The 13,312-nt window shown below is 40.7% G+C and overlaps 1 protein-coding gene across 1 annotated transcript; it reads left to right on the top strand.

The window, feature by feature from the left end:
- The first annotated feature begins 4,735 nt into the window (after nucleotides 1-4,735).
- LOC306774015 (chloride intracellular channel protein 4) lies at nucleotides 4,736-13,026 on the top strand. The gene is made up of 6 exons (XM_079263983.1): nucleotides 4,736-4,901; nucleotides 6,251-6,360; nucleotides 6,445-6,570; nucleotides 8,330-8,436; nucleotides 10,348-10,529; nucleotides 10,624-13,026. The coding sequence occupies exons 1-6, from the start codon at nucleotides 4,827-4,829 to the stop codon at nucleotides 10,783-10,785; spliced, it is 762 nt and encodes a 253-aa protein (XP_079120109.1). The 5' UTR covers nucleotides 4,736-4,826; the 3' UTR covers nucleotides 10,786-13,026.
- The last annotated feature ends 286 nt before the right edge of the window (nucleotides 13,027-13,312 follow it).

Raw genomic sequence — 13,312 nt, 5'->3', positions numbered from 1 at the left:
CCCAGTGCTATGTGATCACTGCAACTCAATCTGAGCTGCTTACACAAATTTACACTTAACAAAGATTGGTGAATAAAGAAAAGGTGGGCAGGAGGTCTTCTTGTGGGGTCTTATGGAGCCATGGAGCATGGGGCATTCCTCTGCCATTTTCTGGGCCATTATTATGGTCGTTCCTGTGGTAGTCTGACTATGTCATGGTGTGGTGGAGGCGAGGACCCAAATGCAGGAACAGGAGCTAGAGATGCGGACTATCAAGAAGTTTTAATACAAGAACTGAACTGAATTGAACTGAACTGAACTGAACTGAACTGAACTGAACTGAACTGAAGGAAAGCAAACACAAACACGAGCAGAACTTAACACAATGGGTCGGCAAACAGAACTGAAACTGAGGACTATAAATACAGACAGAAACCAAACAAGACACAGATGTAATGAATAAACTAACAAGAACAGGTGAATCTAACTAACAGGAACAAAGGCTAAACGAGAAACAAGACACAAGGGAACTAAACAGGGAGGGCTAAAGCTAAATAAACAGAACACACATCATGACAGACTAGGTTTCATGCTCACTGCCTTTTGGGTGAGTCCTCTTTCCCTGCTTCTGATGGGGATGGTATTGTCACATTTGCGCAATGGCACTGATCATTGAGCATAATTTCTTTCTAATGTTTCACACTAATGTTCATGCTTATGAAGTTACGGTGCTGTCCTACAGGTTTAACCACCAGTTGCTGCAGTTATGCTGTTATTCTTATTTTATACTTGTTGCTGGTATTGTTATCATGTTTTTCTCAGTTTGTCTTCTTATAGATGCTCCTAGTGGTTGTCTGCATTGTTGTCTTATAGAGGTTGTATGTTTTCTGTAGCAGCTGGAAGCTTCAAGGGATGCCTTATATTCAAAGAGCTTTATATAGATTATATCAACTAAGGTCCCCTTGGAAAAGCAAATTTGTTTGGTACCACATGGCAGCTGAACCATCGTTCTGCTTGCAACGATGCTGGACAGTCAAGTGAAAAACAGGAAGGAAAAATAAAAAGATTGACACCAGCTTCAGAGTTCTGGTTTTATTTGGTCATCACTACTGGTTCCCACATCCTCTTGCCTGCTGGTCCCAAGCCAAGAGAGATCTCTTCAGTGTAGGAGGAAGATCCAGAAATAATTTGCATTCACAGGAAAAAAAGAAAGTAAGTTTAGTCATCAACAAGTTGCAGAACAGACATAAAACTAACTTTGACCTGCAGAAGTCCACTGCCATCTGTTCCCCTATTCTACACTTGAAGCTGATAATCCAGCTAATCTGCCCAGTTTGAACTGATGAGAGGTTGTTGCTAATCTAATCTGCACCACACCTCCTTGTTGTTTCTGCAGAAACATGCACAAACCATCAGTATGTCTGACAGATGAAAGCCATAAATTTAAGTACAGTTAACAAGCATCAGATGCTAGAAATCTGCAGCTGGACCAATCAGTCCAGTCTGACGGGCCTTTTACTAGTAGTGATGAATTATCCGGAAAATGTCGGGCAGAATTCAACATTTAACATTTTTTATTTTCTTAAATTATTTATAAGATGTTGCTTTTGAAACTCTACAACAAATTCACAAGAAGTTATTATTTACTTGATGTAGAAGAGAAACAGAAACCATGGAAATAAAGGTGTGAAGGTGGTGAAGATTTCTTCTGCAACTGACTGCAGGAAGTTTAAGATGATCTGGAATCAGGAGGATAAATACAAACATCGGGTTTGCTTGTGAGTCCACACTGATCTGAGCTGCTCCTGGTGGACTGAAGTTAACTGGTCTTTCCTCTACATCAGTCCAGTTTTAGGACCTAACCTGCAGCACTGGACTCTGACCAGTGGTCCTGATGGAGATACATCAGTGGTCTCCATTGCTGATGAATCAAACCATCTCTGGACAGCTTTTTGACATGCATGGAGAAATGGATCAGGGGAAGAACTGAAGGAAAAAAGCTGACAAAGATCTTTTTGTTTCTGCTGCAACAGGCACACATACACACTCAAACAACAAGTATGCAGTGTGTGTGAAAGAGACTGAGTGGATTCCATCACCTCCCACCATGAGTCCTCTGGAAAGTACTGTGTGTCCAGTTGCTGTCAAAAAGACAGTATAACTACATATAACTACAAATTCAGTATGACTCCTTGTAGTTTTTTCTCCTGTGTATCCTGTATTACTTCCTGTTCACCTATTTGGACAAGACAACACAACACAAGACAAGACAAGACAAGACGCTTTTTTGTTATCGTACAAAAATACAACAGAATGCCATTATCTCTTGCAGCAGCTACAGATGGAGCATTAGGTCACTGTGTCTTCATGTGCTGCCATCTTGGAACAGCAGATTAGCAGAAAAATGTTCTAACATCAGACATTTCTGGTTATTAATTGTCCCATCTGCTTGGTCACTCAGTTTTTATTCTCCAGGTCGATGTGATATGTTGGCCATGTCAGTCCATGTCATGTCAGCATGCGTTAGTCCTGAGTCTGTCCCTCTTGTTGTTTCCAGTAGTCTCCATGAGTCAGGCATTTGGCATCTGGCTACTTTTGACATTTAATGCTGAGTTATGGCACTGGCAAGTGTTGTGTGGACCAAATGTGGTTCAAATATCACTTGCCAGCTCTACTTGGAAGTCTACTGAGCAGATCTGACATTGATTTACTTTTCATTATGCCTGGGTCGCCAGCAGTCAGGTAGTGCACTCTATCACCATCCGTTGGTTATAATGGGGTTAATTTCCTTGTGGACCACATGTGGTGGTCGTGACTGAGTTTTGGCAGCTACACTCATATGTCAAAGAAGTAAAGGCCAAACAAAACTGGAGACATGGGCCATATTTGGGCCATACTGTACAGACCACCACCATGTCTGTTTCCATTAATGAACACCATTGTGATCTCGTCCGTCTCGTCACCTTGTTTGTTATAGACCATAGACTGTATATAAAAAGATGGACGGAGCCTCTGTGACGTCACTCAGTTTTTCTGAAGAGATGAATTGAAGCTTGGTGGGTGGTTCCTACCATCGCCATCTTGGCAGAGGCATGTGTGTCGTCTTGCCCGGAAAATACAAATATGGGCAAAGAGGTGGAGCTGAAAGGGGGGCTGTGAGCGTCATGGTGGATGACTGACATCGAGCAAACTCCAAGCTGCCTGTAGCTAAGAGCTTACTGAGCTAACCTGGAGATAACATGAGCTAACCAGCTAACAGAGGTAAGCGGGCTAAAACTAAATCACGTTAACAGGCTAAAAACCGCAGTTGTTCTACGTTTTTCTTACTTGAAGCAGGAGATCGGGTACCAGTCAATCAAAAGGACATGCCTCTAAATATTCAGAATTTCGAGGTTAAATTACTTTTAAATGGGCGAATTAGAAAAAAATTCAGTCCCCCCACAGTTGTCATGAAGGTAAACCTGACCTATTAAGCCTAAAATGGATTTTTGAACCAGGCTGTAAACAGGTTTATTTCTGCTGTGAAGTTGGCCTTTTTAACATGGGAGTCTAAGGAGAGTCGCTTTGTTTGCAGCCCCTAGTGGTTGAAGGGGGAACTGCAGTTTTATGCTCTTCCGCATAGACTTCACTTTTAACCGCCAGAGGCTCCGCCCATCATTCATATGCGGTCTATGTTATAGACTGAAACTGACATCAGGACTCGGAAGTGAACTCTGAACGCTGCACTGCCCTCTGGTGGATGTTTTGCCTAACTACCATTCTAACATAAAAGATGCAGAAACAGGTGTTTACGTGGTAAAGGGAGCATAAATGACCCTTTCAGTCAGGAATACTGAGTTATACCTTCAGCTTGGCTAGATTTTCACATCAGCAAATTTCACATGGCCAGAAATTGTCTTTGGTAACAGGTAAACGCAACATTTTTTTAATGGTAAATATCATACTTGTTTTAACTTTGTTGTAAATTATTACAGCATGCAGGATTTTTTGCTGTTTCAGAATCCATAAATGATGCAAATATCCAGCGAAGGGGTATTGCTGTGACACTCCTGAGCTGCAGCGTGATTGTAATGTGGTAATACAGCTCTGTTTGTAAGTTGCAATCAGATTGGACTCGTGCAGCAGTCATCTATACACAAATTTCTCTTTAAAAAAAGTTGTTTGTGATGGTAAAGTTAATATTTGTCACCCAGATGGGGTTGATGAAGCGCCAACTTTTGTTTTCAATTTGAATATTTCTGGAGGAAATGACACAACAAGATGCTCCTTAATGGGTTTAATGTCGCTCAGTAACAAATGTGGCATTCATGGTCCAAACAATAGTAGGAGTTCTCTCAGTCAATGTAAATACTTCTGAAGTTTTTTTTTTTTTTTTTTTGGCAGAACAGTAGTCTGGGCCACATAGAAGTTGGTTTAGTTGTAGGATTTCCTGCTTGTGCAGCACTTTCTGTCCATCTTACTGAGACATCCAGCTGGGTGGATCCTGCATCAAGGGTCCAACCTCCTCGTCGCCACGTATCGGGACAGAACCCTGATCATCTAATCCAGCATTTTACAGAAGACTGTTTTTTATATTTACTCTGTCACTGAGGAAATGTGTGTGTGTGTGTGTGTGTGTGTGTGTGTGTGTGTGTGTGTGTGTGTGTGTGTGTGTGTGTGTGTGTGTGTGGGCAGATGATGGACCAGCTCAGACAGACGGACTTTGTTTAGGACTTTGGACGTTTCTCTGTGTATTGTGCTGGATTACTGTGAATGTTCCGGATAACTCTGGATGTTCTGGATCACATGTGTCCTCCCATCCCGTCTGCATGAGCTTTATTTCTGTTCTGAACATCTGATGTGGACCTATGCGGGCCAGCATGTCCTGGTACGACGCTGCAGTGAGAAAACTCGGCTTTCCATCCATCGAACTGTTTGTGAAGGTAAACCAGGACGTAGACTGGATTGTTTGCTGAGGGGTCTGAGCTCTTCCGGTCCCCACCGGGTCTTGAAGGGAATATCTGGGTTTGTAATTTGCTGCTTTGATTTTAAAGTTTTTACTTTGAGCCTCAGAGTGACGCTGATAAACACATTCAGCAAATATGATTTATTTCAGTCCTAATGCATAGAAATGCTTGTAAGAAATTAAAGTAAGTCCATGAGCATGAGGACTGAGCCATCTTTGGTCTTTAAATGACCCGATTAAGTATTTGGACTCATAATTCTGGTTTATTGTGAGTTTTCCTCATAAGATTACGAATATATTGAGGAAAAACATGACTATGTCTCAGCTGGGAGAGGCTCTAATCCTGATGGACACAGCCCAAATTTCCTCTGTGACATTTGGATTATTAGAGATGGAAAGGTGATGGGGAGACAAGGAGGAAGGAACCTCAAGACAAAGCGCTGCCTCTGCAGGATTTATAAAGAAAAGAAAATATTGTTAATTTATTTAATTTAGACAGCTGACATTTTCCTGGTCAATGTAGGACTTAGCATCAACAGGGCCAGGATGGAAGGAGCCCAATGTTCATTCAGGATCTAAATAACTGGACGACCAGTTGACCTTTAAGGTCTATGTTGCCTCCCGCATACACATACACGGACTAAAAGTGTATTAGATGAAGTGTTTTGGTTGAATTTTCATTGTCAACACCTTGTTGAACTTCCTATTATGTATTTTATTCCTATATTCAGCATCTTGAATGATGGTTGCTGCTGTTTTCAACGCGCTTTATGAATAAAGTTGGCTTGGCTTACAATCAGTGCTTATAACCCTTTAAGGCCCGACCCATGAAAAAAATGGTAAGAAAAGTCCATTGTTTAAAAATATGAGCTCTTAATTTGGTCTTTTAACATAATGTAACAAAGAAATATAATTTTTTGGGGCAATATTTATCATTTATGACTATGTGATATGTCAGATTTCCCCACTTAAAGTCCCAGCATGTTAAAAATGTCCAAAACATCAAACATGTTTGTCAGACAGCAAACTGGAGATGAAGCCAAATCAAAAGAAACAATCAAGACGAAACCATCAGAACCAGAACATAACTATTTACCCTGATACCATAACACACAATTCACATGAATTCATGATATGTTAACTATCATGAACTAACCTGGTAACCAGTGCGAGTGTGTGTTCATACTTTGATGGTGTCTATTGTAGGTCAGATTTCACAGATCTACACACTTACAAACACACAAATGTATACTGATAACCATAAAGACAATTAACGTACATATGGGATGTGTGTGTGTGTGTGTGTGTGTGTGTGTGTGTGTGCAGGCTGGGAGTGACGGCGAGAGCATTGGTAACTGTCCGTTCTCTCAGAGACTCTTCATGATCTTGTGGCTGAAAGGCGTCATCTTCAATGTCACCACAGTCGACCTGAAGAGGTGAAACACGCTCAAAGTTTCTTTTGGGGAAAGCGATGCCGATATTGTTGTCACCATGGTAACCAACTGGAACCGTTCTGTCAGGAAACCAGCTGACTTGCAAGACCTCGCTCCGGGGACCAATCCTCCCTTCATGACGTTTAATGGTGAAGTTAAAGTCGACGTGAACAAGATAGAAGAGTTCCTGGAGGAGAAACTGAGCCCACCGCGGTACAAACACACACATAAAATACACACTTATATAATGAGGCTATTTGCGACACTGCATGTTTCCTTTCAGATCTGATACCTTGTAAAACTCAATCCTGTGTCAATGATCGGTCAAAACAAGTCAGACTGTTCTCTGAGTAATACATTTATTCATATTTTTACTTTTTATAGCCGGCAGTGGCTGTTTTACTGAAAGTACTAAATATTCTCATGACATATATATTCTAAAATTTACTTTAATAAATCTACAGGTAACCTGAGCCTGTGGAATTGATCTCTATTGAAGCATTTATTTGTTTCATAACTATATTTACTATTGTACATTTGAACTAAAATATGAAGCTTTAGTTTTAAGAATGTGGAGAAATCCTGCTGTTTGAGCACCAACACAAAAACTTAAACCTGAAGAAGAAAGCTGAGCTCAAAACCCGGGTTCAAAAATACATGAAAACCAAGTGGCAACATCTGGAAGAGGGTCTTGGCTGCAGACTGGAGAATGAGGCGGGGCTAGATGTCCAACTCCGCCCCCTCAACATTTTGATTGGATCGTGTTTCTCCTTCCCTCTAAATGGTTATTGCTAACCCTAACCCCAACCCCTAACACCCATTGCCTGTCTAACCACGCCCATTTGACATATAACCACGCCCCCCCCCCTTTTTTTTTTTTTTTTTTTTTTTTTAAACCCCGCCCATTATCCAGCCTCGCCCCATTCTCCAGGCTGCAGCCGGGTGTTATTGACATCTAGAGGTTAAAAGCCAATGCAGAGCTGCCAGGAATTGTAATTCACCTCTCATCCACTAGGGGCTCCGAAACAGAGCAAATCCACATTAGCCAACCAGAGCTTGGCTAATAACTTAGCAACTTTGGCGCTATATTTAACCAGTTTTCAGACCTCTCTAGTGACTCTCTCTATATTTATTTTTTAAAGTAACTAGTGAAAAATCTAGTAATGCTTTCTGGCATTATTGGAGACTTTTAGTGACTGATGTAAAAGTATGTATAGTTTACTTTTCTCAGTGATGAGTTGGTACTGCCCAGGCTCCTCCCCTTTCCAAAAACACTCACAAGATGCTTGGTCCTCATGCGGCATCCAGCTCCAAGCTGCAGTCAGAGCAAGACATGATCATCAAAGTGAAATGTGCAAACTGCCACAGTCTGATCTCACCATGGTTTCCTGTCAGATGTTATTGTCTATTAATAAGGTGTGTGACAGAAAACACGTGAAAAGTACAAGTTGCTGTAACATAGTGTCGAGTCTTAATTAGAGAACAACTGGCGCTTTTAAAGACCTTAAAATCGCAATGTTTTTGCCAAGGACATTGTTCTATTTAGTTTTCTACTAATGCTTTGTAGTAAAAGGAAATAAATGTATTTTTCCAGACATTATTAGAGCCTAAGTTTACACTATCTGAGTCTATAATTGATTAAATTATCCACTAAATCCATTTAAATACAAACAAACGCTTTTTGGAATCATCAAGACTAATTCATTACAAAGCCTGTAATTAATTAAATGAATTCTTTTAATCGAGTCCCATTCCTAAAAAGAATCTACTTGCAAGTAAAAAATAGATAAAAATACAAAAACAACTAAAAACAAAAACAGACTAAAAAGTCTGAAAAGGTATAGAAATCCATTATAATACACAAAAGCGCCTAAAAACAAACAAAATCACATGAAAAACCACAAACCCCCTGGCAGAATTTAACCTGATATGATTAAAACTGAGTTCCAGTTTGTGATCTGTTCATCTCCAGCTACCCCCGCCTGGCTCCCAAACACCCTGAAGCCAACGCAGCTGGGATCGACGTCTTTGCCAAGTTCTCAGCCTACATCAAAAACCCAAGAAAAGACACCAATGACGGTAAGAAAGAGTTGGGTCTGCACGGAGGATGTTTTTTTTTACCTGAAACACATTACATTCTGCATGCAAACCAAGAAGTATTTACTTCTACAGCCCATTTCACATCTAACCCAACATGCTGCACATTGAAAAAAGAAACAGACAAGAGAAAACATGCCGTTTTCATATAGGATACAAGCACATACAAGCACACTCAAGTTGATATTCAGTGTCATCACTATCATCATCACTTTTGCCATCCTAATTATTGCATCATTATTACCATTAATGTACATGAGAACACATAAGAAAGACAAAATGAAGGACTTTATATAAATTATAAGCTGATGAAAATCCAAATTTCCAGACCAGATATAAAAGAACGGAGGTTCGGATCAGACTCCAGGTTTTCTGGTGGGTGTTTGGAGATTTCAGGAGCACAGAAACTAAATGTTGAGTCTTAATTCTCTGGATGGAAAGTAAACGTGACCGTACAAGTTTCTGTAGCTCATATGGTGTCAGCAGAGCTGGTTTTGACTTATCCCTTTAGGCGCCAAAGTCACAAAATTGCGACAAGTGCGAAAGACAACGCATGCGACATGTAGGAGGTTTTCTGTAGGGAATCTTTTGACTCTTGAGGATGATGATTGGTCAGCTAACACTCTAGTCAAGGCTAAAAAATGCAAGTGCAAAAAGAAGTTAAACTAAATCACGCTGAACTATCAGTCCTTTTATTCTAGTTATATTCTTCAGGTGGTAAAAGGCTGATTTGGTTCTTGGATTATTTTGGATGCTTTGGATGCTCCAAAATGACAACAATATGTCCGGCTTAATCTGTTGTTTTTAATATTGTTGACTGAAACTGGACACTAATCTTTAGACACTCAACTTTGTTTCCTAACACAATTATTTTATTTTTCAACGTTATTTTGCTGGAGAAAATTTTGTCTGGGATCAGAGTCTCCTTGTAAGACAGAAATGTAAAGCAGAGTGTCATCAGCATAATTATTCATTCATTCATTTTCTAAACTGCTTAATCCAATTCAGGGTCGCAGCAAAGCTGGAGCCTAGCTGTCTTTTGGGCAAAAGGCAGGGTACACCCTGGACAGCTTGCAGGGCCACACAGAGACAAACAACCACTCATGCTCATGCTAACTCCTAGGGGAAATTTAGAGAAACCAATTAACCTAACATGCATATCTTTGGATGGTGGGAGGAAGCCAGATTACCCAGAGAGAACCCATGGATACACAGGGAGAACATGCAAACTCCACATGGAAAGGCCACTGACCAAACCTAGTCCCAGCCAAGGATTGAACCAGCAACCTTCTTGCTGTGAGGCCACAGTGCTAACCACTATGCCACCGTGCAACCCCTGCATAATTATAATCAGCTATTTTGTTTGTTTCCATGATGAGAAACAATGGGAGCACATTGATGCTAAAAGATATGAGAGCCCCACATGGAGCCTTGAGGAACTCCTTGTTGTTGTTTTTGAGTAAATCTAGTTACTAACTAACTCAGCAGTCCCTGTCGTTCAGGTAGGATTCAAACCAGTTCAGAATGAGTCCCACCCAGTTTTCCAGTCAGTTGCTGGGTACTAATCTCTAGTTTCTGATCTTTGGTTCCAATGACAATAATTTTAGATCCATATTTCACTGTCAAAATACAGACCAGAGAGACATGAAGCATGACATGAAGTTCTTAGAGTCCTCAGTGAATCCTCCACAGCAGCAGCAGCTTCACTTTAGCATAAGCAGACTAGCGTGATGATACCAACATAGACGTAGGATCATGTTCACCTACTTAAAGAGCAGGAATTTCAGTGCCAGAGAATATAAAGGGACACAGCTTTTCCACAGCCTCCTCAACATGATCCTGTTAACGATATCAGCTGATCTTCAGTGAGCTGCTTCCTGTCTGCTCCTTCAGCCTTAGAGAAAGCCTTGCTGAAGTCCCTTCGCCGCCTCGATGAGTTCTTGAGGACTCCCCTGTCTGAGGAGATTGATGCTGATGCCGCAGGAGACCTGCCCGAGTCCTGCAGGAGTTTCCTGGACGGGTCTGAGCTTACGCTGGCTGATTGCAACCTGCTGCCTAAACTCCACATTCTGAAGGTTTGATCAATCTTGTGTCGGTGGTGAAAGTGTTTTGTTTTTACTCCCAGCAACAACAAAAGACCAAATTTACCTGTTTTAATTTTTTATCCAGGTTGTAGCTAAGAAGTACCGTGGCTTTGAGATCCCTGCTGAGATGACGGGGGTATGGAGGTACCTGAACTCCGCCTACCAGAGGACGGAGTTCACTAGCACCTGTCCTGCCGAGAGGGAGATTGAGTTCGCCTACTTGGATGTTGCAAAACGAATCAAATGAGAGCAATGTTGGGGAAAATGGTGGTTGTGGGCTTAAATTCATCAGGCAGGCCAGATAATCATCAAACAATAAAAATTACAAAAATATCCAAAGGACAATCGGAATAAAAGAAGACAAGTAGAAACGGTTGGATATCTAAGCATAGAGTGGAGTTCACATACTGATCATAGTGATTCTGTTTATGTATGAATGTGTATGTTCAAGTGTGTGTGTGCACTCACAGGTTGAGCTGCATGTTTAGCTTCGAGCTAACCACTGATAAGTTTTTTTTTTTTTTACCACATTAAAATTGTTTTTGCACATTTAGGCCACATCTGGCAAAACATGCTTTGCTATCTGGGTGATAACACAAGTAGTACAAAAGAAAGCAGGTGATCAATTACACTAACAACAGAGTAACGTTTTCCACCATCCATCCATCCATCCATCCATCCAGTGTCCCATTCATCAAATAATCCATCCATCCATCCATCCATTCATACATCCATACATCCATCCAGTGTCTCATTCATCAAATAATCCATCCAACCATCCATCCAGTGTCTCATTCATCAAATAATCCATCCAACCATCCATCCAGTGTCTCATTCATCAAATAATCCATCCAACCATCCATCCAGTGTCTCATTCATCAAATAATCAATCCATCCATCCATCCATCCATCCAGTATCTCATTCATCAAATAATCCATCCATCCATCCATCCATCCATCCATCCAGTGTCTCATTCATCAAATAATCCATCCATCCATCCATCCATCCATCCATCCATCCATCTTCTGCCAGGTTTTCCACCATGATTTGCTATTGGAGCATTCTCCACAGTGCAGAAATGTGACGTTAGCCTTACTTCCCTGACGTCACAGTCCCTTCGACACACATTTCATATGTATCTGATTAAGGACCACATATGAAAGTGATCTTTAATACATGTCACAAATGAGCAAAAAACCTGGTATTGAGCTGCAGTGGGAATCTTAAACAATGCTTTACGATCTGAATAAAATTCACAAAAATGCAGAGTTGGGCTGTATCAGGGCTAATCATGGTTTGCTATCTGGGTGTACAAGAGCAGTACACAAGAAAGTATGTGAATAATTATGCTAACAAAGAAGGCGCTAGCCTACGCAACTATGATGTGAAAAAGCAGGTATATTCTTAGCCTAAAGAGCGCAGTGAGGAGCCTGGTGTATCATGGGATGCCCCCAGCAGCCTCCACCAAGAGAAGCATACTCAGCTTGTTTCTGCTCAGTGCTTCTTATTCAGCTATTAAAAGAACATTAAATATCAGGAGAATCCACTGAATACCATAAAAATACCAAATAATTTGCCATGGTAATGCACTCTTCCAGTCTTCAATTTCCACTTTCAGACCAAAAATGAGACCAGATCAGAGTGAGCTGGGGTTAGTTGGACAGAATAATCCTGTCTGAAAGCTGCAGTTGTCTCACTCGTCGTTTTTACGTTTAGTTTCTTACTAACATTACCGTCAACGCTCCAGAAACTGACTGAAGTTGGAAAACCAGGAAGTCAGATTACAGATGAACATGGAAAAAGACTGTGGTACTTTAAAACCCATTTAGAGGTGTGAGACTAATAAAAGTCCTCCTTGGGTAATGACTTATTTACTGTGGTAATATTTGCTTGTTTATTATTTTTTAATCAATAGTAGTGATTGGGTTTGCTAGGAAACTGTAGAACTGCTGCTGGCAGCATCAGCACCACAGCCAAGGAGGTATCTGATGTGGACGATGATCTTATCAGGACCTGAGAATATAATAAACTGGATCTTGTCAACTTTACTCAAGGAAATCTGCTAAAATCTATATGAAATTACAATCTCTGCGCTGCTGCTTGCTGTGTCAGTCTAATGTTTAATGCAGTGAGATGTAGAGTGTAGTAACGTGCTCAGTGTGCTCAAATCACGCCATGTGTTTCCCATTTTCTTTACTGTTTCCTCTGACCTGACAGTCCCAATGAATCCGCTCCAAAAGGTGGTTGAAGGCCTTTTGATATATCATTTTATCATCACTTATCCAAAGCCTCCGAACTATCTGAGAGGAAACAGCTGCATATTGAATGAAAAAATGGATTAACTTTAGTGTTTTTGGTGTTTTTTTTTTTTACAGGGTAACTAGAAACCTAAGAAGCTCTGAGTCTAATCCCCACCTCCCTTTCATCTCAACTTTATGTCATTAAATCCTTTTCCTACCTGAAGAGAAGTGGTTGATTGTACATTTGATGGAACCATCATTTTGTTTTCTGCATTCTGGCCTTATTTCCTCTCAGCAGAGAGCCTTTAATAAACTGATTTTATCACTATGTGCTCAAAGTTTTTTTTTCTTTGTTAGACGATAAAAGGAAAAATTATTCTTGGGTCTTCTTTCAGTGTCCTGAGTGAAAATACACATGGAAATTAATTCACTTCTCAACAACAGATGAACTCAAAATGCTTGACAACCAAATCGCACCAGCTACACCTCAACAACCAGCAACAAGACATACCAGACTCTAGCTACCAATCCAG

The sequence above is a fragment of the Telmatherina bonti genome (assembly GCF_933228915.1).
Source record: "Telmatherina bonti genome assembly, chromosome: 24".
NCBI lineage: Eukaryota > Metazoa > Chordata > Actinopteri > Atheriniformes > Telmatherinidae > Telmatherina > Telmatherina bonti.
The sequence above is the reverse complement of the archived record's forward strand: the minus strand, read 5'-3'. Positions and strand labels throughout refer to the sequence as shown.